Source organism: Hypanus sabinus, chromosome 7 (assembly GCF_030144855.1).
Source record: "Hypanus sabinus isolate sHypSab1 chromosome 7, sHypSab1.hap1, whole genome shotgun sequence".
In the NCBI taxonomy this organism is placed as follows: domain Eukaryota; kingdom Metazoa; phylum Chordata; class Chondrichthyes; order Myliobatiformes; family Dasyatidae; genus Hypanus; species Hypanus sabinus.
The window spans coordinates 180,027,320-180,053,624 of record NC_082712.1 but is presented as its reverse complement, the minus strand read 5'-3'; the positions used below and the strand labels follow the sequence as shown (position 1 = coordinate 180,053,624).

The window sequence follows — 26,305 nt, the reverse complement described above, 5'->3', positions numbered from 1 at the left end:
TTTTCAGATACTAACCAATGAGGCCCAGTCAATTACAGCACTAGGCCAGTCTTTAGGGGAACAAGAACAAGTTTCTTCAAATGTTCAACTTATTTTTTAAAATTTGACTTTAGCAGTTGTATCAACATACCCAAAACCGGCTTGGAGATGTAAATAGAAATCTGACACTATCAAATCAGTAAACATGAGGGTATCCGTGCCCTCAAATGGTTTAAGTAAATAAAGTTAATTTACTAGGATGTTACCTGGATTGGAGAGCATGTCTTGTGAAAATAGGCTGAGTGAGTTAGGGCTTTTCCCTTTGGAGTGAAGGAGGTTAATAGGAGTGTACAAGACAATAAGAGGCATGGATCGAGTGGACAGCTGGAGTGAAAATGGCTAAATCAAGAGGGCATAATTTTAAGATGATTGGAGGAATGTACAAGCAGGGTATCAGAGGTAAGTTTAATTTTTACACAGAAAGCTCTGAGTGCATGGGACCCCCTTGGGTGGTTGCAGAGGCAGATACATTAGGGGCATTTAAGAGATTCTTAGCTAGGCACATAGATGATAGAAGAATAGAGGGCTCTGTGGGAGGGAAAGGTTAGAATGATCTTAGAGTAGATTAAAATTTGACATAGCATCATAGGCTGAAGAGCCTGTATTGTGTTGTAGTGTACTATGTTTAATTAATGAATTAAATAACCTACCTTCCTCCTCCTCTTCATCTTCCTCTTCATCGCCATCATCTTCATCCTCTAGGTCATCATCTTCTGCACCTTCTCCATCATCCTCATCATCTGTATCGCCCTCATCCATGTCATCATCATCTTCACTACTGGATCCCTCTAACAAAAGGAAACAGCATTCAGTACTTCACAAGCAGCAGTCTGGTTGGAATCCTACCTTGCTGACTGAAGGGAATGTGGACAACCCATGGGCTATTGCTGGTCAAAAGGTTACTGAAATCTCCAAGTAACTGCCCTCAAGGACTAAGATAGGATCTAGCTCCCTTAGCACAGCGATGAGACAAAGACCGTGTTACTCTACTGAGAAACTATAGTGAGGTTCAAAACAACTCAAGATGGATTTCAAGATGGATGTTTATTTAACCTCATATTTAGTAAATTCCACACCACATTTTCAAATAAGCTTTGAGAACTGCTAACTCCACCATAGATGGTCCCAGGCCAGGCTGCAAGAGGGAGAGGGTTGGGCATGGGCTAGAAGTTCCAAAGACCTCCTGTCTGGAAGAGAAAGGATAAACCAATAAGATGGGCTAAACCTGGGGACAACATGAATGACTAGCCCAGGACAGAGGACTCTGGCGAGCTGGTGTCAGTGCCCTTTGCCTCGGTAAGGGTGATGGGCTTAAGTAAGTTTGGGAACTGTTAAGCATGCCACTGCCCAGGTCAGGAAGTATCTATTAGCTTGATTCACCATATGGCATTGTTAACCCTTTCAGCTAAATTAAATATTTTCAGCTGAGGTGAAGCTTAATTCATTAATGGGGCTTCAGACACCCAGCTGATATAATAATTCCAGTTGCAGCATAACCTGGACTAAGCATGATTATGTTGGGAACCACAATGACCCAGGCCAATACCCCTCGATCCTGTTAACCTTGCTATACCAGTCCAAAGACCATTGAAGATGACAGCATAGGTAGATAGGGCAGTCCCAGCCTACAGAGTCCTTCATTTTAACTCAAGCATTGCAATCCTAACTACATAACTATGACTCTTTTTTTCTGCAATCTCTCCAATGCAATCACATCCTTCCTAGAGTACAGTGACTAGAACTGCACAAGATCATCTAGGTGCAATCTCACCAACATCCTACAGAACATCCCAACTCTGGTACTCAACACCCTGTCCGATGACAGCAAACGTGATAAAGTCACGTGATAAACTATGTCATGGCTTTCAGGGAATTATGTACCTGCATCCTTAGGTCTCTCTGTTCTGCAACACTCCTTAGAGATCTGTTCTTTACTGTGCAAGTCTGGCCCTAGTAAACCACAGCACTGCAGAACAATGCTATTACTGCACAAGCTTCGATTCTGATGCTGTCTGTAAGAAGTATATACATCATCGTCATGTCTGCATGGGTTTCCTCCTACAGTCCAAAGATGTACAGGTTGTTAGATTAATTGATCACATGGGCTTGCTGGGCTAGAAGGGCCTGTTAATGTGCAGTATCTCTAAATAAAAATAAATAGATAACATGATTGAACGTGTTGGCCTTCATTATTTACTTATTTATTATACTTGTTTATTGAGATACAGTGCAGAACAGGCCCTTCCCTTCAAGCCATCCCACCCAGCAACCCCCGATTTTACTCTAGTTTCATCACAGGACAATTTACAATGACCAATTACTCTACCAATCAGTAGGTCATTAGATTGTGGGGTAAAAGGGAGCAACCGCAGAAACCCATGTAGTCATGGGGAGAATGTACAACTCCTTACAGTCAACAGTGGGAATTGAACCCAGGATGCTGGTACTGTAAAAAGTTGTGCTAACCACTACACTACCATACCATCCCTCAAATATAAGCATTGAACACAAGAGAAAAGAAGGTTATACTCCAACATTATAAAACATTGCTCTGACCTCATCTGGAGTACTGAATGCAGTTCTGGTCACTAAACTACTAGGAGGCCACGATAGCACCAGAGAGGAAGAAAAGAACCTCCATTGTAAGGTATTGCTCTGACCTCATCTGGAGTACTGAATGCAGTTCTGGTCACCACACTATAAGGGAGCTATGATAGCACCAGAGATGGTACAGAGCAGACTCACGGATGATATCTGGGATGAAACAATGAGTGAGATCTATAAAATATATCTGAGAACTATAGACTGGTGGGTCTCACACTAGTTGTAGGGAAATTGCTGGAGAAAATTCTTAAGGATAGGATATATGAGCATTTGGAAACCCGTGGCCTTTTTAGGAAGAACCAGCATAGCTCTGCGTGTGGCAGGTTGTGCCTTACCAACTCAATTCGGTTTTTTGACAAGGTGACAAAGAGACTGCTGAGGGTAGAGTAGTGAATGTTGTCTACATAGATTTTAGTAAAACGTTTGACAAAGTCCCTCATGGGAGGCTAATCCAGAAGATTGAGATGCACGGGATCCACAGCAAATTGGCTGTTTGGATGCAGAACTGGCTTGCACATAGAAGGCAGAGGGTAGTGGTTGAAGGGATTTGTTTGAGCTGAATGTCTGTAATTAGTCGTGTTCCAGAGGGATCTGTGCTGAGACCCCTGCTGACTGTGATGTATATAAATGAACTGGATGAAAATGTAGACGGGTCTGTTGGTAAATTTGCAGATGATACAAAGATTGTTGGAGTTGTGGATAGCGTAAAGGACTAGCAAAGAATACAGCACGATATAGATTGGTTGCAGATATGAGCTGAGAATTGGCAAATAACTGTGAAGTATTGCATCTTGGTAGGGTAAATACAAAGAGACAGTACATTGTTAAGGGCAAGGTCCTTAACAGTTTTGCTGAGCAGAGAGATCTTGGGATCCAAGTTCACAGCTCTGTGAAAGTGGCTACACAGGACGATAGGGTGGTCAAGGCGGCTTATGGAATGCTTGCTTTCATCAGACAAGGCATTGAGTTAAAAAATCAGGAGAGAATGCTACTCTGGTTATAAACTCTGGTTAGGCCACATCTGGAGTTTGCCATACATTTCTGGTCGTCCCACGATATCAAGAATGCTGAGGCTTTGGAGAGGATACAGAAGAGGTTTACCAGGATGCTCCCTGGTTTAGAGGGCACACGTTATCACAAGAGGCTGAAAAAACTTGGATTCTTTTCTCCGCAGTATTGGAGGCTGAGGGGAGATCTGAAAGAGGTTTACAAGATTATAACAGGCATAGACAAAGAATATCTGTTTCCCAGGGTTGAAATGTCTAATAGAGAGGGCATGCATTGAAGATGAGGAGAGGTAGATTCAAAGGGGACGTGAGGGGTAAGGTTTTTACTCAGAGAGTCATGGATACCTGGTACAGTGGTAAAGGCTAATACACTGGAAGCTTTTATGAGATAGGCACATGGATACAAGGAGGATGGAGGGATGTGAACATAGTGTAGATAGGAGGGATTAGTGTTTGCACATTTTTGATTTGATTTTACGGCACAGGCCTGTGGGCAAAATGGCCTGTTCCTATGCTATGCTCTATGTAGTATGGAATGAGCCCTTCTGGCCCAAAGAAACTTTCCGCCCAGCAACCCATTTATTTAACCCTAGCCTAATCACAGGACAAATTACAATGACCAATTAACCAACAAATCATTACGTCTTTGGAATGCATGAGGAAACCAGAGAATCCAGAGAAAACCCATGCAGTCACAGGGAGAATGTACTGGCAGCAGTGCAATTGAACTCTGAACTCCAGAATGACCCGAGTTGTAATACTGTTACGCAAACCACTATGCTAACTTTTCCTCTCGAGGATGATTTCAATGAGGCCTGAAGACATTTTTATAAATGTGCAAAGATATGGCCTGGTGCACTGACCTAAGTTAAAAACAACTCTCTTCCCTCCACTACCACAACAGCCCAGTTTACATTTCAGCTTTGGCAATGTGCTGATTAATCAATATTGCATCTTATTTTACTAATGATCCATATCTGATCCAGATAAATGGGCTTAACTAAGTAAGTGCATGCTAGGAGGTGGGATTAATTACAGATACATGCGCACTGAATGGTATGGACGGGGGGGGGGGGGGGGGGGGGGGTGAGATCGAACAGCCTTTCAATGCCTTATGACTGCAAAATTACCTTCGTCGCTGAAAATGCTAACTATTTCCCGCTTCCTTTGTATTTTTCCCAGTGCTGTGCTTCTATTAACCGGCTCATCCTGATCTTCATCCATAGTTTACATTCAAACACGTGGTACCTGCAAAAAAAAAACACAGAGCTTTAGCAACTAACAATCAGCAGAGGAACTAACCCCTTCATGGTGAGTCCCAAACCCACTGTGAAAGGAGGAGGGTTGGGTATGAACTCCCCATGGACAGTCCCAAACCCGGCTGTGAAAGGAGGAGGAACGGGTATGAACTCCCCATGGACAGTCCCAAACCCGGCTGTGAAAGGAGGAGGAACAGGTATGAACTCCCCATGGACAGTCCCAAACCCGGCTGTGAAAGGAGGAGGAACGGGTATGAATTCCCCATGGACAGTCCCAAACCAGGCTGTGAAAGGAGGAGGGTTGGGTATGAACTCCCCATTTACAGTCCCAAACCCGGCTGTGAAAGGAGGAGGGTTGGGTATGAACTCCCCATGGACAGTCCCAAACCCGGCTGTGAAAGGAGGAGGGTTGGGTATGAACTCCCCATGGACAGTCCCAAACCCGGCTGTGAAAGGAGGAGGAACGGGTATGAACTCCCCATGGACAGTCCCAAACCCAGCTGTGAAAGGAGGAGGAACGGGTATGAACTCCCCATGGACAGTCCCAAACCCGGCTGTGAAAGGAGGAGGGTTGGGTATGGGGTCCAGAGCTACAGAAACGGCAACAGAAGCTCCAAAGCTGTCATCCCTGGGAGGAGGAGAAGATGGGCTACACCTTGGATATCTTGAAAGACTAGGCAATGACAGTGAGCTGCCATTGGCAACCTACAGTAAGTGACCAAACTAAAAGATGCCGGTAAAGCCGGCACGACTCCAATTGGATAAAACCGAAAACTCCTGTTCGGTCCTGATGAAGTCTCAAACCTGAACTGCTAACCTGGGATTTCTTCCCAAGATGCTGCCTGACCTGCTGAGTCTTTCTAAAATTCTTGTTTTCAGGTTTATATTTCCAGCATCTGCAGTTTTTTTTTTATCATCCAAGCATATTGCACCCTTCAGATCTCAAGAGCAAATATAATAATTTCATATAAATTGCTCAGATGTATCCGAATAGACCAGCTGAGGTTATGTCTCTATTTTATTCAATCAGATTCTCTCCACAGATGCTGCTGAGCTTGGCCTGTGTTCTCCTTTCACTTCAGGTGTCAGCACACCTTTAACCTGCATTCCACAACCTTGAGATCATATTGTTCTGTCCTTTCTCTCCCCCCTCCCCTCTGTCCCTCTCTCCATCCCTACAACCTGTCTTGCTTATCTTCTTTCATTATATTTGCCAGACTGTTCTATAAATAGCAGGATCACGTCCGCAAGCCTGGCCTCACTCCACCGTAGATATTCCCTCTGTACAATTCCCCATCTCTGCAATTATTTTTTGTGTCCCAGTTCTTCAGAACAAACATTAACAATTTCCTCACCCACAGATATTAACTGAAATTCAGAATTTCTTACATTCCTATTGCAGCAGATTTCTGCTGTTGCATTTTTTGAAAATAATATAATTGAATTTTAGTTTGTGTGGAGAAAATGCTGCCTCATTTAGTTTTACGAGGAGCACACCGAGACTGATGCAGGCAGGATGTCTATATAGACTTTAATAAGGTCCTGCATAGCAGTCAGATCTAAAAGCTTAAGGCATATGGGATCCAATGCAGGTTTGTTACAAAAGAAGTCAGAACACAGCTATAGAAAACTTAAGTTCGACTTTGTTTATTCATTGTGTGTCACGTCGTATGACATAGGCAATCATGGTCTTTCCCTAACCATGACTGTTTTTGACAAATTTTTCTACATTGCCTTCTTCCGGGCAGAGTCTTTACAAGACAGGTGACTTGAGCCATTATCAATACTCTTCAGAGATTGTCTGTCTGGCATCAGTGGTCGCTTAACCGGGACTTGGGATGTGCACCGGTTGTTCATACGATCATCCACCACCTGCTCCTGTGGCTTCATATAACCCTGATCAAGGGGACTAAGCACATGCTACACCTCGCCCAAGAATGACCGGCAGGCTAGCAAAGGAAAGGAGTGCCTTAGTGGTTACAAAGATGTTGAAGTTGATTGTTAAGGATGTGGTTCCGGGCTACTTGGAGTCACATAGTAAAACAGGTCATAGTCAGCATGGTTACCTCAAGGGAAGATCCTTCCTGACTAATCTGTTGGAATTCTTTGAAGAAATAACAAGCAGGATAGACAAAGGAGAGTCAGTGGATGTTGTGTACTTCAATTTTCAGAAGGCCTTTGACAGAATGCTGCACATGAGGCTGCTTAACAAGTTAAAAGCCCATGGTATTAAAGGAAGGATACTAGCATGGATAGAGCATTGTCTGATTGGCAAGAGGCAAAGACTGGGAATAAAGGGAGCCTTTTCTAGTTGGATACTTTTTACGTTAGATTTCAATGATTTGGATGACAGAGTTGATGGTTTTGTGACCAAGTTTGTAGATGATACAAAGATAAGTAGAGAGGCAGGTAGTTTTGAGGAAGCAGAGAAGCTACATAAGGACATAGACAGATTAAGAGAATAGGCAAAGGCAGATGAAATACAGTGTCAGTAAGTATATGATCATGCACTTTGGTAGAAGAAATAAATGGAGAAAAAAATTCAAAAATCTGAGGTGCAAAGGGACTTGGGAGTCCTCGTGTAGGATTCCCTGAAGGTTAATTTGCAGGTTGAATCTGTGGGTAAGGAAGGCAAATGCAATTGTAACACGCTGTAAGGTTTCACTACTAATGTAATGGCTTCTATGTAATGTTCCACTGCTGAGGTAGTGGTTTCTCTGTAGCAGCAATGTTTGGGTTATGACTAGAGATAACGGGGCATGCTAGCCAATGAGTGGGATGTTGTTTTTTCTTGTGTGTCTGAGAGCTGGGATTTTGCGGTCTTTTGCTGGGGAGAGATGAGGAGAGAAGATGCGAATGGAAAGAGTTGGTAGACCTCGGACAGAGTGGACTTGGAGTGAGGGTCCAAAGGTCAGTGACGACTGGAGGAGGTCGATGGTGGACGAACAGCCTTATCAGAGAGTTCCAACGTTGCACATTAGACTGTTTCATGAGAATGGTCCTTTTTTTTGTTTTCTTTACTAACCATATAGTCAAATTAAGAATTATAAAGCTGAATCAGTTAACCGCTCAGGACCTGTATATACTGGAATTCAGTGGAATGATGGGTGACCTCATTAAAACCTATTGAATGTTGAAAAGCCTCGATAGAGTGGATATGGAAAGGACATTTCCTATGGTGAGGGAGTCTAAGACCAGAAATCAAAATCTCAGAATGGAGGTACATCCTTTTAGAATGGAGATGAGGAATTTATTTTGCTGGAGAGTGGTGACTCTGTGGAATTCATTGGCAAAGGCGGCTGAGGTTGCCAAATCATTGGGTATATTTAAGGCAAAGGTTGAAAAATTCTTGATTAGTCAGGGCATGAAGGTATATGGGGAGAAGGCAGGAGATTGGGGCTGAGGGGGAAATGAATCAGCCATGATGAAATGGCAGAATGAAATGATTTGGAGTATACATGAAATTCTGGTCACCCCCATAGTAAGAAGGATGTGGTGGAGAACAGGGTGACCAGGATGCTGCTTGGATTAGAGGTTATGAGCAATCATGAAAGGTTGGATAAACTTACACTGGAGAGAATACTTGGACGTTTTTAAAATGATGACAGGAATAGTTTGTCAGAATTTTTTTGCCAGGGTACAAATGTGAAACACGAAGGGACAGGTCTTTAAGGATAGAGTTGTGGCGTGGGTGGGGGAGGCAGTGGAGTTTAAAGGCCATGTGAAGGACAAGTTTTCTATGTAGAGTGGGTTACGAGACTTAGCTTTGGAAGGATGCAGTTTGGTGGAGTTGAATTGGCTGTCAGACAGACATACTAATATGAAGGGAATGGAGGAATATGGCTGATACACAGGAGGAACACACTTAGTCTAAATCGGCAACACACAAAATGCTGGAGGGAAATGAACAACTGACACTTTAAACCTAGGCCCTTCTTCTGACTGGAAAGAAAGAGGGCAGGGAGAGGGAGGAGGGGTGAAGGGTACAAGATGGTGGGTGGTACGCAAGTTCAGGTGAGGGGGAAGGTGAGGTGCAGGACTGAAAGGGAACGATGTGAGAACCTGGACGATAGGTGGAAGAGACAAAAGGCTGAAGAAGAAAAACTCTGCAAGGAGGCAAAGAGACAAAGGATAAATATAAAGATGGGGTAACCAGAGGGATTGATGAGCAGGTCATGAGAGCAGAGGAGAAGACAGAGGAGGTAAAGGAACCACAGAAATGAAGGAAAATAAGGGACGGGGGGCAGGGGAAAAGGTAAACAAACTGAAGTCACAACTGGAAGTACCAGCAGGTTGGAGACTTCACTCCATTGATCATGATCAACCATGAATGTTGCATCCTAGCTGTCTACGTGATTAGACAAGTGAGGGCAGTACGATATGGAGAGAAAGCTGATGCCCATTTAGCAGACTCTCCCTCTCCATGCTGTTAATGAACACAAAGGAACGGCAGAGGCCACTGCAGATTGGTGTCACTTGAGTTGCCAGCCAGCGTTGAGCTCAACTTAAAACAGCATAAGGGACTCTAGCTCCAGATATTTGCTCGGGGCTTACTCCTGAAGCCTCCCGCATGAGTGGGTATAGCTGCAAGGCAGCAGAGGTTTGAGATCAGAGTTTTCCTTCTCCTTGGTGAGCTACCAACCACAGCTATGAGCCCCATCAGCCAAAGTAACTGGTTTTAAGGTGCCAGTATCCCATGTTTGCCCCTCCTGTCAGTAGAAATGGTTCCACGGCGATTAGTAGCTAAGCCACACATGAAGGCCAGGAGCTGATGGTTGTCAGAGGCTATTTGAGACACTCACCATTGGGAATATTTAATAGGTAGTAGGATATTCTCCCCACTACCACCCCAGCTATGACATCCATGAAGAACAGAGACAGAATACGAGCTGTTGCTCCTCCATCCTGCATCTGGCCTCATCGTGACAATAGAGGAGACCGTGGACAGTCATGTCAGTGTAAGAACGTGAAGTGGAGTTAAAACACTGGTTTTTGTGACACATGAAGCAGATATTCAACAAAACCGTTCCTTGATCAGTGGGAAGTGAGTTCCCCACCATGTTGTATTCCATCGCTCTACTGTTCTCTTCTTCAGCCCTTTGTGTTCCTTACCTATTACCTACCAGCTCCTCACATTATTCCCTGTTCTCCCCCCTCCCCACCCACCCTCTCGTCTGGATTTACCTATCGCTTGTGCTCACCCCCTGCCCCCATAAGTATTTTATTCTGCTTTCTGCCTCCTTCCTTTCCAATCCTGATGAACTGTTCATGTCCCTCCACAGATGCTGCCTGACCCACTAAGTTCCTGCAGCATTGTATGTGTGTATTAATTCTGAGTTACGAATCTGTTCAATCATTCATTTTCACTACCTTTTCAAGACTGCATTCTAGGCCATAATTTTTTTATGTAACAGTCTTCTTTCTCCTGTGGTCAATCAACTTGAACTTGTGTACTCTTGTTCCTGAACCTACTGCACAGAAACAGTTTCACACAGTTACTGCACAGAAACAGTTTACTGCACAAAATCATTCAAGATAATTGTCTCTAATTTGTAAACACGAGGAAATCTGCAGATGCTGGAAATTCAAACAACACACACAAAATGCTGGTGGAACACAGCAGGCCAGGCAGCATCTATAAGGAGAAGCACTGTCGACGTTTCCGGCCGAGACCCTTCGTCAGGACTAACTGAAAGGAGAGATACTAAGAGATTTGAAAGTACTGGGGGGAGAGGGAAATGCGAAATGATAGGAGAAGACCAGAGGGGGTGGGATGAAGCTAAGAGCTGGAAAGATGATTGGCGAAAGTGATAGAGCTGGAGAAGGGAAAGAATCATGGGTTGGTAGGCCTCAGGAGAAAGTAAGGTGGGGGGGGGGCACAAGAGGGAGATGGAGGACAGGCAGGGTGATAGGGTGATAGGCAGGGAGAGAGAAAAAAACAAACAACTAAATATGTCAGGGATGGGGTAAGAAGAGGAGGACGGCCATTAACAGAAGTTAGAGAAGTCAATGTTCATGCCATCAGGTTGGAGGCTACCTAGCCAGTATATAAGGTGTTGTTCCTCCAACCTGAGTGTGGATTCATCTTGACAGTAGAGGAGGCCATGGATAGACATATCAGAATGGGAATGGGACGTCGAATTAAAATGTGTGGCCACTGGGAGATCCTGCTTTCTCTGGCGGACCAAGCGTAGGTGTTCAGCAAAACGGTCTCCCAGTCTGCGTTGGGTCTCACCAAAATATAAAAGTCCACACCGGGAGCACCGGACACAGTATACCACACCAGACGACTTACAGGTGAAGTGTCGCCTCACCTGGAAGGACTGTCTGGGGCCCTGAATGGTGTCTTTAATTTGTGTTCTTTATTTAGAGATACAGCACAGTAATAGGCCCCTTCAGCCCAACGGGCCTGTGCTGCCAAATTACACCCATGTGACCAAGTAACCTATTAACCCATTCAACTTTGAAATGTGGGAGGAAACCAGAAGAAACCTACGTGGTCACTGGGAGAATGTACAACTCCTTAAAAGCAGTGGCAGAATTGAACCCAGATCGCTGAGTGTGTGCCTTTAAGCTTCCGTACCTCCGACCTGATGGTAACAGTGAGAAAAAGGACTTACCCTGGGTCCTGAAGGTCCTTAGTAATGGACGCTGCCTTTCTGAGACACCGCTCCTTGAAGATGTCCTGGGTACTTTGTAGGCTAGTACCCAAGATGGAGCTGACTAAATTTACAACCCTCTGCAGCTTCTTTCAGTCCTGTGCAGTAGCCCCCCACACCCCCACCCATACTAGAGAGTGATGCAGTCTGTCAAAATGTTCTCCAAGGTACATCTTTGGAAGTTTCTGAGTGTATTTCTTGACATACTAAATTTCTTCAAACTCCTAATAAAATATAGCTGCTCCCTTGCCTTCTTTATAACTGCATCGATATGTGTGGGACCAGGTTTGTTCCTCAGAGATCTTGACACTCAGGAACTTGAAGCTGCTCACACTCTCCACTTCTGATCCCTCTGTGAGGATTGGTATGTGTTCCTTCGTCTTACCCTTCCTGAAGTCCACAATCAGCTCTTTTCTCTTACTGACATTGTGCCAGGTTGTTATTGCTGTGACACCACTCCACTAGTTGGCATATCTCACTCCTGTATGCCAAGTCCTATATATTAATAAAGTCTCTATACTACCCTGAGATTCGTTTTCTAGGGGGCATTCATTGTTAAATACGAGAAGCGTAATAGAATCATTTTAAGACCACACCCAACAGGAGAGACAACCAATGCGCAAATGACAACAAACTGTGTGGACCTGTTCAGACCGTAAGCAAATTGGAGTGGATCCAATTGACTTCTCAGGCTGTATACTCAATTGAACACAATGCTGCAAGTGTAGTTGCACCAACAACTTATATAACTGCAACAGAATGTCCCAACTCCGAAACCTGAAGCCCTGACTGAAGGAGGCTAGCATGCTAAAAGTCTCTGCAACAGCCTGTCTACTTGCACACCAGCTTTCAGTGAACAGTGCACTTGTACTCCCAGCTCCCTTTATTTTACAATACTCGTCAGTGCCCTAACAATCACTGTTTAGGACCTTTTCTCTTCTCCTCACCCACCTATCAACACTCCCCTGATGCCTCTCCACCTTCCCATTCTCCCATGGCTCACTTTTCTCTATCGGTTTCTTTTACAAGTCCCTTACCACTTCCACCTATCACCTCCAGCTTCTTACTTCATCCCCCCTCCACCACACCCCTGGCTTCACCCATATCCTGCCAGCTTATCCTCCTTCCGCAACCCACCACCTTCCTATTCAGGCAACTTATTTCTTCCTTTCCAGTCCTGATGAAGGGTCTCAGCCCAAAAGGTCGAGGGCTTATTCCTCTCCATAAATGCTGCCTGACCTGAGTTCCTCTGGATTTCAAGCATCTGCAGAATCTTTTGTACTGCTGAGTAGGAATATGGATCCTTCTAATGGCAGGCTGTGACTATGGGGTACTGCAGAGATCAGTACTTGATACTTCCTCATGACAAAATAGAAGGCTATTCCCAGCTCATCTAGTCTATCCCAGCTCTGAGAAATCCTGTTCCTCATATTTTTTCTCTAATTCTCTCACACATACTCATTAGTTTCCCCAATTCTCCACCAACCACATACATCAGAGGTCACTTACAGTGGCTAAGATGCAAAAGCCTGAAAGCGCATACCACCAAGGACAGCTTCTATCTACTCTGTTGTTGTAAGACTTCTGAATAGTTCCCCAGTATGATAAGTTGGACTCTTAACGTCACAGCCTACCACATTATGATCTTGCACTTTATTGCACTGCACTTTCTCAGAAGCTGGTACACTTTATTCGGCAAGGTTATAGTTTTCCTTGTTCTACCTCTATGCATTGCTCCAAGAGGACACAGCCTTGTTTATCCAGGACTGGAAGCCTGCATGTCTCAGTGACCCAGAGGGCCCTGCTGGCTGGAGGCAGGGCTTCATGCTTTGGCTCCTGTGTGGGTCACTTATGCCAAATACGTCAGTAGAGGCCAGACTAAGAATGGTCCACCAGTCCTCAAGGTTCAGGGGCTCAGCTCAAGGCTAACAACCCTGACTGATCAAACAAATTTACTATGGAAGAAGCAATGAAGAATCCTTCTACATCTGAGTGCTATAGTATTCCTGAGTCTCCACGGGACTTGCATGACTGACAGTTGTGAAAACCAAGAGGAAGTTACTGACATGAAGAAAGCCCTGAACACCGCCAGAGATGAAGGACCTTCATTGCTGACCTAAATGCCACACCTCTACACATTATTTAACAACTCCATCTATTTAGCGATACTGTGTATTCCAGCTCTTTGAATCACACCCCCTGCAACCCCGATTAACCCAAACTTAATCACGCGACAATTTACAATGGCCCAGCAGGTCTTCAGACTGTGGTAGGAAACCACAGCATCCAGGGAAAACCCTCACATTCCAAGCGGAGGATGTACAGGAAAACCTTACAGAACGGTGTCAGAATTGAACTCAGAAATCCGGGATGCCCAGAGCTGGAACTGCACTAACCACTATGCTATCACAGAGCCCAATACATAATGGTGTGTGAACTGTATGCAGGACAAGCTTTTCACTGAATCTCGGTACACGTGGAGTCTGGAGACACACACTCAGTGTTTCAGGAATAGCTTCTGCCCCAGCCATCAGATTTCTGAAAAGACAATAAACCCCTGAACACTTTTTTCATTAGAATTTTTATCCCTCCCTTTTCGCTCTACTTACATATATCACACACACTTATTGTAATTTGTAGTTTTTATTACTATGCATTGCACTGTACTGCTGCTACAAAACAGCTAATTTCATGACATACAGTATGTCAGTGATATTAAACCTAATTCAGATTCTGATATGGACAAAATTTCCCCATCCAATGTAGATGATAAATAGTTTTGGTTAAAGAATCAGCACATCTTTATCACCTACATTGGATGGGGAATCAACCTTGCTCATGATACTAAACTGAGTAGGAATGCCATTAGTGATGTGGAGACAGGAATGCTTCTCAGGGACACGGTGAAGCTGTGTAAGTGGAAACAACATGACAGATAGAGCAGTGAGGAAAATGTCAATCACAGAGTAATACAGCACAGAAACAGGCCAATCAGCCCAACTGGTCCATACTAACCACATTATCTTCCCTGTTGATCCTAGTTGCCCACACTGGGCCCACAACCCTCCAAGCCCCTCCTCTCCACGTATCTTTCTAAATGCCTCTCGTATGATGCATTTGTACCCACCTCAACCATTTCCTCTGGCAGCTCACTCCGGGTACCCACTACCTCCTGCGTAAAGTGGCCTCAAAAGTTCTCCTTTTTCTTCTGTCTAGAAAAGACTATGACTGTCACCTTACCCTTATTCCATATGATCTTATAAACTTCTACGAGGTCACCCCTCATTCTCCTGTGCTCCAGGGAATATGATCCAGTGTGGTCAATCTCCACCTATTACTCAAGCCCTCTAGTCCACATCACCCCTCATTCTCCTGTAAGTCACGTCCTCATTCTCCTTTACTACAGAGAATAAGATCCACTGTACACAATACTCCGTTTGCAGTCTCACCAACTTCAACATAACTTCCCAACTTTGAAACTCGATGCCCTGAATGATGAAGGCCAGCATGCTAAACATCATCTTCACCAGCCTGTCTGCTTGCACGGCCACTTGCAGTGAACTGTGCACTTGTACTCCCAGCTCCCTCTGTTCCATGACACTCCTCAGTGAGCTGACATTCACTGTATCGGTCCCAGCTCCCTCTGTTCCATGACACTCCTCGGTGAGCTGACATTCACTGTATCGGTCCCAGCTCCCTCTGTTCCATGACACTCCTCAGTGAGCTGACATTCACTTGTACTCCCAGACCCCTCTGTTCCACGACACTCCTCAGTGAGCTGACATTCACTGTATCGGTCCCAGCTCCCTCTGTTCCATGACACTCCTCAGTGAGCTGACATTCACTTGTACTCCCAGCTCCCTCTGTTCCATGACACTCCTCAGTGAGCTGACATTCACTTGTACTCCCAGCTCCCTCTGTTCCATGACACTCCTCAGTGAGCTGACATTCACTTGTACTCCCAGCTCCCTCTGTTCCACGACACTCCTCAGTGAGCTGACATTCACTTGTACTCCCAGCTCCCTCTGTTCCACGACACTCCTCAGTGAGCTGACATTCACTGTATCGGTCCCAGCCTCATTTGATTAACCAAAATGCATCTCACACTTATCACAGTTGAAATCCATTTGCCATTCCTCAGCCATCTTCCTAACTGATCAAGATCTCTGTGTAATCATTGTAACCAGCTTCACTATCAACAAGACCCCCTAATTTAGTATCATTAGCAAATGTGTTCCATTTTTTAAGAAAAGTTCTAAAAATAAACTAAATTATAGCTGGTGAGCCTTATATCAATGGTGGAAAGTTATTGGAAAGTATTCTAAGGGACTGGACTACAGGTATTTAGATAGGCATGGACTGATAAAGGATAGTCAGCATGGCTTCATTCAGGACAGGTCATGTCTAACCAACCTTAAAAGAGTTTTTTGAGGAATTTACCAGTAAAGTTGAAGAAGGCAGAGAATGTCTACATGGACTTCAGCAAGGCACTCGACGAGACCCCGCAGGGAGATTGGTCAAGAAGGTTGAATTGTTGGTATTCAAGGTGAGGTGGTAAATTGCATTAGACATTGGCTTTGTGGAAGTATTAGGAGATGACTCATTCTCTGACGACCTGTAACTAGTGGTGCGCCGCATGGATCAGTGCTGGGTCTGTTTTTGTTTGTCACTGATATTAATGAGTTGGATGATAATGTGGTGAACTGGATCAGCAAATTTGTGGACGACAGCAAGATGTAGTGAACAGTGAGGAAGACTATCAGAGCTTGCAGCAGGATCTAGACCAGCTAGAAAAATGGGCTGAAAATGGCAAATGGAGTTTAATGCAGACAAGCGTGAGGTGTTGCCCGTCAGTGGAGCAACCAGGGTAGGTCTTACACAGTGAGCGGTAGGAGTATGGTAGAACAAATCAATCTGGGATTACAGGTACATAATTCATTGAAAGTGGCATCAGAGGTTGATAGGATCATGGTTTAACCTGAAGGATCTTGTCAAAGGCCTTACTGATGTCCATATAAACAATATTCACTGCACTACCTCCTTAGTTAGCTCTTCAAAAGATTCATCAGACCTGACCCTCACACACTAAACCATGCTATTTGCTGATCAAGCCTTGGCTATACAAACAATTGTAGATGTTTCCCCTCACAATTTACTCCAGTAACCTTCCTACAATGGTAGCGCAACGGTCAGCAGACACTATTAGCCTTCAGGGCATCAGAGTTCAGAGTTCAAATGCAGTGTCATCTGTACGGAGTTTGTACGATTTCTCCATGACTGGGTTGGTTTCCTCCGGGTACTCAGTGTTCCACCCACAGTCCAAACCCGTAATGATTAGGAGGTTAATTGGTCCTGTGACTAGGCTGGGGTTAATTACATCTCGAAAGGGTCAGAAGGGCCAGATCTGCTCTGCCTCTCTAAATAAAAATAAATTTTAAAAATTAAGTCAGGCTCACCAGACTGTCTTTGCCACTCTACTTGAAATTATGAAGGGAGGTTGCCTGCTTTCATTGAAGGAAAGCAGAAAGACAGTTTTTAAGATGGTGAGAGCTCAGGAGCCTTAGTAGCAAGATGTTGATGTAATGAGCAAGTGGAGTATTCACCTTTATTTCAAGGGGATCTGATTACAAGAGTGAAGGTGACTTACTTCATTTATACAGGGCTTCAATGAGATCACATCTAAAACACTGTGCTCCCTTTTGGTTTTAATGAAAAAATTAAGTAAGTCATAAAAAGAAAGCAAGCTATCACTTCAATCATCCCAAAATGATTCCTGGGATGACAGGTTCTCAAATGAGGAGAAACTGAGTAGGCTAGGCCTCGAACTCTGTTTTACAACTTTGAAACATTTCAAACTTTTTAGCAGGTTCTCTCCTTGAGGTAGTTATGACCACAGGGCATAGTTTGAGATTAAAGGCCATTTAGCATGGAAATGAGGAAATTTGGAGTTGAAGGTGGAGTTACAGTGGCGCCCAATGGTGACTCCTTTGTGTTCGTCTAAGAATTTCTACTTTTGATGTCTCCTTTTCAGGGTGGATGGGTTCTGTTGAAGACCCTGACCTGGAGTTACACGCAGACTCTGGTTCTTTGCAGTGGTGAGACCTGCTCCTGGGGCACACAACCAGCTACTTTTCGATATCCCAAGAACATGGCCTAGAGGACTAGTGCGCCTTCAGGGTTCTGAGATTTCATGGCCCTGATTCTAAGCCAGTGCCACCAACTGAAGTATTGCAGGAAAAAACAGAACACTGGAAACAGCAGATCAACTGTCAGAGGCTTTGTACTCAGTGAAGTGTGCTCTCACTCTAGATGGTGGAGGAAAGATTACTGCCGATTCTCCAGGTGGAAAACTTGGGGGAGAAAAAGCAGCACGACTGACTTCTAACGCTGTCACTCGGCAAGTTATTTTGTTACATCTCCCCTCTGGCTGTGAAAGGGAACACCTATTTTTCCCTTTACTAGGGAGAGACAGCCTGTGGCATGTCAAATTGTCGAGTTTATATCACAAACAAGAGAAAATCTGCTGATGCTGAAAATCCAAACAACACACACAATGCTGGAGGAACTCAGCAGGCCAGGCTGTGTCTACGGAGAAGAATAAACAGTTGACATTTTGGGTGAGACCCTTAATCAGTCGACTGCATTCCTCTCAAATCATTAGACAGTGCACTGAGGTAGTCATAGAAAAGTACAGCACAGAAACAGGCTCTTGGCCCATCCAGTCCATGCCAAGGCAATTAAACTGCCTGCTCCCACTGACCTGCACTGGTACCATAGCCCTCCATATCCTTACCATCCATGTACCTATTCAAACTTCTCTTAAACGTTGAAATTGAGCTTGAATGCACTTGTCTGGCAGCTCATTCCACACTCTCACAGCCCTCTGAGTGAAGACATTTCCTCTCATGTTCCCCTTAAACTTTTCACCATGATCTCTGGTTGTAGTCCCACCCAACCTCAGTGGAAAAAGCCTGCTTGCATTTACCCTATCCATACCCCTCATAATTTTGTACACCTCTATCAAATCTCCTCTCAATCTTCTATGTTCCAAGGAATAAAGTCCTAACCTATTCAATCTTTCCTTATAGCTCAGGTCCTCCAGACCCAACAACATTCTTGTAAATGTTCTCTGTACTCTTTCAATCGTATTTACACCTTTCCTGTACGTAGGTGACCAAAGCTGCACACAACACTCCAATTTACACCTCACCAATGTCTTAGTAGAATTACAACATAATATCCTATCTCCTACAGTCAATGCTTTTAATTTATGAAGGCCAATGTACCTAAAGCTTTCTTTATGACCCTATCTATCTGTGAAATACACACAAAATGCTGGAGGAACTCAACAGGCCGGGCAGCATCTATGGAAAAGAGTACAGTCAACGTTTCAGGCCGAGACCCTCCATCAGGACTGGTGAAAAAAAGATGAGAAGTCAGAGTATGAAGGTAGGGGAGGGGGAGGAAGAAATACAAGGTGATAGGTGAATTCGGGGGAGGGAGGGTGAAGTAAATGAATAAAGGGCTGGAGAAGGGGGAGGAAATCTGATAGAAGACAGAAGCCTTTGGAAGAAAGGAAAGAGGAGGAGCACCAGAGGGAGGTGATAGGCAGATAAGGAGATAAGGTGAGAGAGGGAAATGGGATGGGGGAATGGTGAATGGGGGGCGGAGGACAGCTCTTGATCTTTTCAATGATTTCAAGTTTCTTGGCCCTAGTCATCTTATTTTCACTATGGACGTCTAGTCCCTATATGTCTCCATCCCTCATCTGGAAGGCCTTAAAGCTCTCTGTTTTTTTCTCTCCATCAGAACTCTCCTCTGTACAGCGGAACTTACCCTCACTCTCAAAAATTTCTCCTTCAGCTCCTCCCACTTCCTTCAAACAAAAGGTGTAACCATGGGCACGCATATGGGTCCTAGCTATGCCTGCCTTTTTGTTGGCTATGTGGAACAGTCTACACTGCTGTCACTCCTTAACTTTTCCTACGCTACATCAATGACTGCATTGGTGCTGCTTTCTGCGCCCATGCTGAGCTCATCAACTTCACCTTCAACTTCCACCCTGCCCTCAAACTTACCTGGTCCATTTCCAACATTTCCTTCCACTTTCTCTATCTCTGGAGACAGCTTACCTACTTTTTTTTATTAAACAATATATACTTTATTCAAAAGTAAAATTATGTACAGTAAACCATTCAATGTCTCTCAATCCTTTACAAATGTTTCCATTATGGTCTTTACATTTCCACACTTTTTACCACCCACGTGGCACTCTGTTGTTGCATATTTACATTCCATTGTTGAGAGGTAAACTCCCCGCCACCCTACCCCTCAACTCACGCAGAAGAACTCTAAACTGTGGTCCTTCCTCACCTGGCCCTTGCAGTGGCTGCACCAAGTTTCAGTGCAACCCTCAGCATGTACTCCTGCAGCTGAGAATGTGCCAGTGGCTAGCATTCCCCCCGGACATCTCCATGTACTGATGAACCATCAAGTTTCGGGCCAACCAAAGAGCATCTTTCACCGAGTTGATGATCTGCCAGCAGCACCAGAAGTTGGTCTCCGTGTGCGTCCCTGGGAACAGCCCATAGATCAGAGAGTCCTCTGTTACGCAGCTGCTGGGGATGAATCTCGACACTGTCCCTTCCATTCTCCTCCACACCTTCTCTGCAAACCCACAGTATGCAAAGATGTGGGTTACTGACTCCTCCTCACTGCAGTCCTTCCATGGGCAGCGGGGTGTGGAGATGACATCCCGAGCGTACAGGAGGGATCTGACTGGGAGGACCCCTCTCCACCAGCCAGGCGAGGTCTTGGTGCCTGTTGTTGAGGTCTGGCGATGAGGTATTTTGCCAGATGTACTGGACGGTCTGCTCAAGGAACCACCCCACTGTGTCCAACACAGCCTTCTCCTGCAGTGCCTGCAGGACGTTATGTGCCGACCACTGCCTGATGGCCCTGTGGTCAAAGGTGTTGACCTGGAAGGCCTTCTCTTACTTACTGATGTCTTTTATAAGCCCACTGACTCTGCCAGCTACCTGAACTATATCTCTTCCCACCTTCTGATGTCCGTCCATGGCCTCCTCTACCTTTGCGATGAGCCATACTCAGGTTGGAGGAACGACACCTTATATTCTGTCTGGGTAGCCTTCAACATAATGGCATGAACATCGATTTCTCAAATTTCCGGTAATGCCCCCCACCACCATTCCCCATCCCCTTTTCCCTCTCTCACTTTATCTCTTTGCCTGCCAGTCACTTCCCTCTGATGCTCTTCCCCCTTTTTCTTCCATGGCCTTCTGTCTGTCCCTATTATATTCCCCAGTCTCCAGCCCTGTATCTTTCAACAACAATGAATTTTCCAGCTCTTTACTTCACCCGTCTTCTGGTTTCACCTATCACCTACTAACTTGTATTTCTGCCTCCCTTCTCCCACCTTCTTATTCCAACTTCTCATCTTTTTTTCTCCAGTCCTGATGAAGATTCTCCGCCTGAAACATCGAATGCACTCTTTTCCATAGATACTACCTGACCTGCTGAGTTCCTCCAGCATTTTGTGTGTGTTGCTTGGATTTCCAGAATCTGCAGATTTTATTGTTTGTGATTAGATTATCTACCTGTGACACCACTTTCACCAAATTATGGCCCTGTATTCCCATATCCTTTTGTTCTACCACAGTCCTCAGTGCCCTACCATTCACTGTGTAAGACCTACCCTGGTTGGTCCTATTGAAGTGCAACATCTCACACTTGTTTGCATTAAACTAATTCTGCCATTTATCAGCCCATTTTTCCAGCTGATCCAGATCCCTCTCCATACCATGATAGCCTTCTTCACTGTCCACCACACCCCCAATCTGGGTGTTATCCGCAAATTTGCTGATCCAGTTAACCACATTATCATCCAGATCATTGATATAGATGGCAAACATCAACAGACCCAGCACCAGACCCTGGGGCACAACATTAGTCACAGGCCTCCAGTCAGAGGCAACCATCTACTAACTCTCTGACTTCTCCCGCAAAGCCAATGTTTAAACCAGTTTACTACCAGTTGTCAGTTGGTACTGAACTCAACACAGGTGGAACAAGATAAAACAAACAACGTAGAATAAATTGTAAAAGTTACAGAGAAAGTGCAGTGCAGGGAAATGATAAAGTGCAAGATCTTAACAAGGTGTTAAGGTGAGGTCTTTCTGTGCAAGAGGTCTGTTCATATTTGATATATGAGATACAGCCACAAGAGTGGTTTTGACTGATTCTTTAGTTACCAGCAATTTTCAAAGGGGAAGTGGATACTATAGGACCATAAGATATAGGAGCAGAATTAGGCCATTCAGCCAATTGAGTCTGTTCCACCATTCAATCATGGCTGATTTATTATCCCTTTGTAAGACCAGAAGACATAGGAGCATAATTAGACATGGAGTCTGTTTCACCTTTTGATCACAGTTGATCTGTTTTCCCTCTATAAGACAATACAAGCAAAAGAATTTTCTGCACTAGTTTCACAAACAGCCAGCACAGATTCCTTTTAAACTGCAAGATTTTGAACTTATAAAATGAGGCTCTCCATTGTCTATGAATACACAAGCCAATAACACAAATCAGTACAATATGAAAAGCAAGTTGTTGCCCATGCAGAAGGCTCCCCCTCTCCACACAGCTGATGAATCCAAAGCAATGGCAAAGACTGATACAGTCTGGCACCAGCAGCATTGCAGGAATTGCCAGTCAGCATTGAATTCAAAGTAGGACTGCCTTAGGGACTCCAGCTCCAGATTTTCCATCAGAGTTCACTCCTGGTCTTTGCCATGAGGTGGGTATCGCTGAGGTTTGAGATCAGAGTTTTCCCTCTCCTAGATGAGCTGCCAACCATGGATGACAAGTCCCATTTGCTCAGAGCAACTGGTTTTAAGGCACCAGTAGCGCACCTTTGCCCCTTTTCCTGTCACTAGAAATGGGTCCACCGGGTTTTGTAGCTAAACTACACATGAAAGCCAGGAGCTGGACTTAATTGTCAGAGGCTATTTGAGACGCATGACATTGGAAGCACTTAATTGACAATGGAAGCTCATCTGCCCTCAGCTATGACAACCTTCAGGAACATCACCTGATCTAAGTCAGTGATAATAAATCTGGTCCTAATTTTGATTCTGAAGGACTGTACGTTGCATTATACAGAATATACAATGATTGAATCAGGCCATTCAGCCAACCTGTGCAGTCCCTCCTGTTGGCCCCTTGCCCCCATCTGCCTAACTACTGTTCCCTCTGGAAAAATCGTCCACATGAAAGTTATCAGTTGCAATACAGGGATAGGCTTCAAGTAGGTCAATGTGGAACTCCGTAAATAAGAACATAAGATACAGGAGTAGAATTAGGCCATTTGGCTCATTGACTCCACCATCCCATCATGGCTGATTTATTATTCCTCTCAATCCCATTCTCCTGCCTTCTCCCCATAACCTTTGACACATTTACTAATCAAGAACCTATCAACCTCCAATATAAATATACCCAATGACTTGGTCCCCAAAGCCATCTGTGGCAATGAATTCCACAGCTTCATCACCCATTGGCTAAAGAAATTCCTTTTAATCTCTGCTCTAAATGGACATAGCTCTATTCTGAGGTTGTGCCCCCGGTCATAGACTCCCCCACTAAAAGAAACATCCTCTCCACAGCCACTCTGTCTAGACATTTCAATATTAGATAGGTTTCAATGCAATCTGCTTCATTTTTCTAAACTCTGACAAGTACAGGCCCAGAGCCACCAAAAGCTCCTCATACCTTAACCCTTTCACTTCCGGGATCATTCTTGTGGACCTCCTCGGACCCTCTCCAATGCCAGCACATCTTTTCTTAGCAGCACACACAAAATGCTGGAGGAACTCAGCCAGTTTCAGCCCAAAACGTTGACTGTACTCTTTTCCTAGATGTTGCCTGGCCTGCTGAGTTCCTCCAGCATTTTGTGTGTGTTGCTCAGATTTCCAGTATCTGCAGATTTTCTCTTGTTTGTGATTGGATATCTTTTTTTAGATAAGAGGCCCAAAACTGCTCACCATACTCCAAGTGTGGTCACCAATACCTTTTCAGACAGTGCCCCAGAATATTCTTACAGAAACATCTAAAAATATTAAAGATATAGATAAGACAGAAGCAGGAAAGTTGTTTCCACTTGTAAGTGAGACTAGAATTAGGCGACATGGCCTCAAGATTCGGGGGAATAGATTTAAGGCAGATGAGGAGAAACTGCTTTACCAGAGAGTCGTGAATCTGTGGAATTCTCTGCCCGTAGAAGCTACGTTTTAAAATATCTAAGACACAGTTAGATTTTTGATTCACAGGGGAAGTAAGGGTACTGGGGTGAAGGCAAGTAGGTGGAGCTGAGTCCACGGTCAGATCAGCCATGATCAGATTGAATGGCCGAGCAAGCTGGATGGATCAGATGGCAGACTCCTGTTCCTGTTTCTTATGGAAATAAACTGCCCTCATACAGGAGTGTGCCAGTTGTGTGTACAGCCCCCTCCGTAAAGACAGTGAACTGAACTGTGGGTGAACAAGTCAGGGACGGTTTGCCTGGGGCCTGGAACTGCAGCTTTAGCCGTGCCTGGGGCCTTGCCTGAAGCCTGGACCTAGAGCCGGGGCTGTGCTTTGGGCCGTGCTTGGGATCCGATACGGATTCTCATTCCCTCGGTTTCTCATCGACCCCGGGTCCAGCCTGCGGACGGAGCCCGGCTCCCCCACAGGCGCTGCTGTGAGCGCGTCCACTTTATCACCCAGGCGGTGTAGGCCGCAGGCTACGCCGCGACTCCAGCAGCGTCCCAGTACCGCTCTGCTCCCAACCCCAATTCCCGAGTTTCTACCTCGCCTGCTCACACTCACCTCTCGCCGCTCCGGGTCCAGCGTCCCGAGTCCAAGCGCTCCCGGGCCTCTTGGTCCGGCTGTCAAACCCTCACGACCCTTACCGAACGCAGTACCGAACAGGGCCGCCGGAGAGACCCGAGCCTATCCGAGTCCATCCGACCGAGGTCGCCGAAGAGAGCCGAGCCCGTCCGAACAAGGCCGACTGAGAGAGCCGAGTCTATCCGAGCGGGGCCTCTTGGTCCGGTTGTCAAACCGTCACGACTCGTACCGAACAAGGCCCATGCCCAGCCGAGTCTATCCGTGCGGGGCCCCCAAAGTGAGCCGAGCCTATCCGAACAAGGCCGACGGAGAGAACCGAACCTGTCCGAACAGTGCCGACGGAGAGCCGAAGCTTTCCGAACAGGGCCGACGAAGAGAGCCGAGCCTGTCCGAACAGGGCCGACGAAGAGAGCCGAGCCTGTCCGAACAGGGCCGACGAAGAGAGCCGAGCCTGTCCGAACGGGCAGCCGGAGGGAGCCGAGCGATTACGGCCTGTATTTGACCTGGATACGGATGAGAATGAGAACGGAAAGGTTGAGCATCTCAAGTTCCTGGGCGTCAACATCCCAGATAATCTATCCTGAGCCCAACACATTGATCACAAAAAACCTCCAATGCCATTTCAAAGTGTGCTTGCTGCCGCCAGGAAGGAGGTACAGGTGCCTCAGGGCTCAAACCACCAGGTTCAGGAACAGTTATTACCCCTCGACCATCAGGCTCTTGAACCAGAGGGGATAACTTCACTCAACTTTGCTTATCCCATCACTGCACTGTTGCCACAACCTACGGAGCACGCACAAAATGCTGGAGGACCTCAGCAGGCCAGACAGCATCTTATGGAAAAGACATTTTGGGCCAAGATCTTTCGTCAGGACTGGAAAAAAAGACGAGGAGTCAGAGTAAAGACCCTGGACTCACTTTCAACGACTCTTCATCTCACATTCTCAGTATTTATTGCTTATTGATTTTTTATTATTATTTCTTAACCTTTGTATATGCAATTTGTTGTCTCGTACACTGGTTGAATACTCGGTGTAGTCTTTCATTGATTCTATTATGATTATTAATCTGTTATGGATTTATTGAGTATGCCCGCAAGAAAATGGTTGTACAGGGTTACAAAAATGTATTTTAATAATAAATTTACTTTGAAAGCATTCCAGGGTTTCTGCTTCACAAGAAGTTTGAGGAGATTCATATGCCACCAAAGACTTGGAGATTTCTACAGTTGTGTTGTTGACAGCATTCTGTTCTATCATCATTTGATTGGAAGTTTTAATCCATTGAGCCAAACACAGCTGAAAAGCCCCTTCTGCCTAGATCGACTGGTTTTAAGGTGCCAATAATCTGCCTTTGCCTCTTCAAAGTTCAAAGTAAATTTATTATCAAACTACATATATATCACCATATACAACCTGAGATTCATCTTCATGTGGGCATACTCTATAAATCTAAATAATAATAATGATAACAGAATCAATGAAAGACCGCACAACTTGGGTGTTCAACCCAGACAACAAACTGTGCAAATACAAAAAGAAAGAAATAATAATAAAAGATAAATAAGCAATAAATGTTGTGAGCATAAGATGAAGAGTTCTTGAAAGTGAGTCTATGGGTTATGGGAACATTTCAATGATTGCACAAGTGAAGTTATCCCCTTCGGTTCAAGAGCCTTCTCCTGTCAGTAGAAATATTTCCACTGGGCTTAATAGCTAAGCCACATATGAAGGCTAGGAAATGGAAGTTAGAAGTTAGAAGTATTTGAGAAGTTAGAAGTATTTGAGAAGTTAGAAGTATTTGAGACTCATGCCATTGGGAGCATTTA

The 26,305-nt window shown here is 45.0% G+C and overlaps 1 protein-coding gene across 2 annotated transcripts in view; it reads right to left on the bottom strand.

Moving 5' to 3' along the window:
• Nucleotides 1-24,720, bottom strand: part of phrf1 (PHD and ring finger domains 1) — a 188,827-nt gene extending 164,107 nt beyond the window's left edge. Inside the window, exons 1-3 of one of the 2 annotated variants that reach the window (XM_059976263.1) lie at nt 24,457-24,720; nt 4,781-4,898; nt 690-827 (exon numbers count right to left, since the gene is read on the bottom strand). In XM_059976263.1, coding sequence (XP_059832246.1) covers nt 690-827; nt 4,781-4,874 — 232 coding nt within the window. In that variant the 5' untranslated portion in view covers nt 4,875-4,898; nt 24,457-24,720. Of the gene's footprint in view, nt 1-689; nt 828-4,780; nt 4,899-24,456 lie in introns of those variants that run through there. The other variant, XM_059976264.1, reaches the window with a different exon arrangement.
• Nucleotides 24,721-26,305: the final 1,585 nt, after the last annotated feature.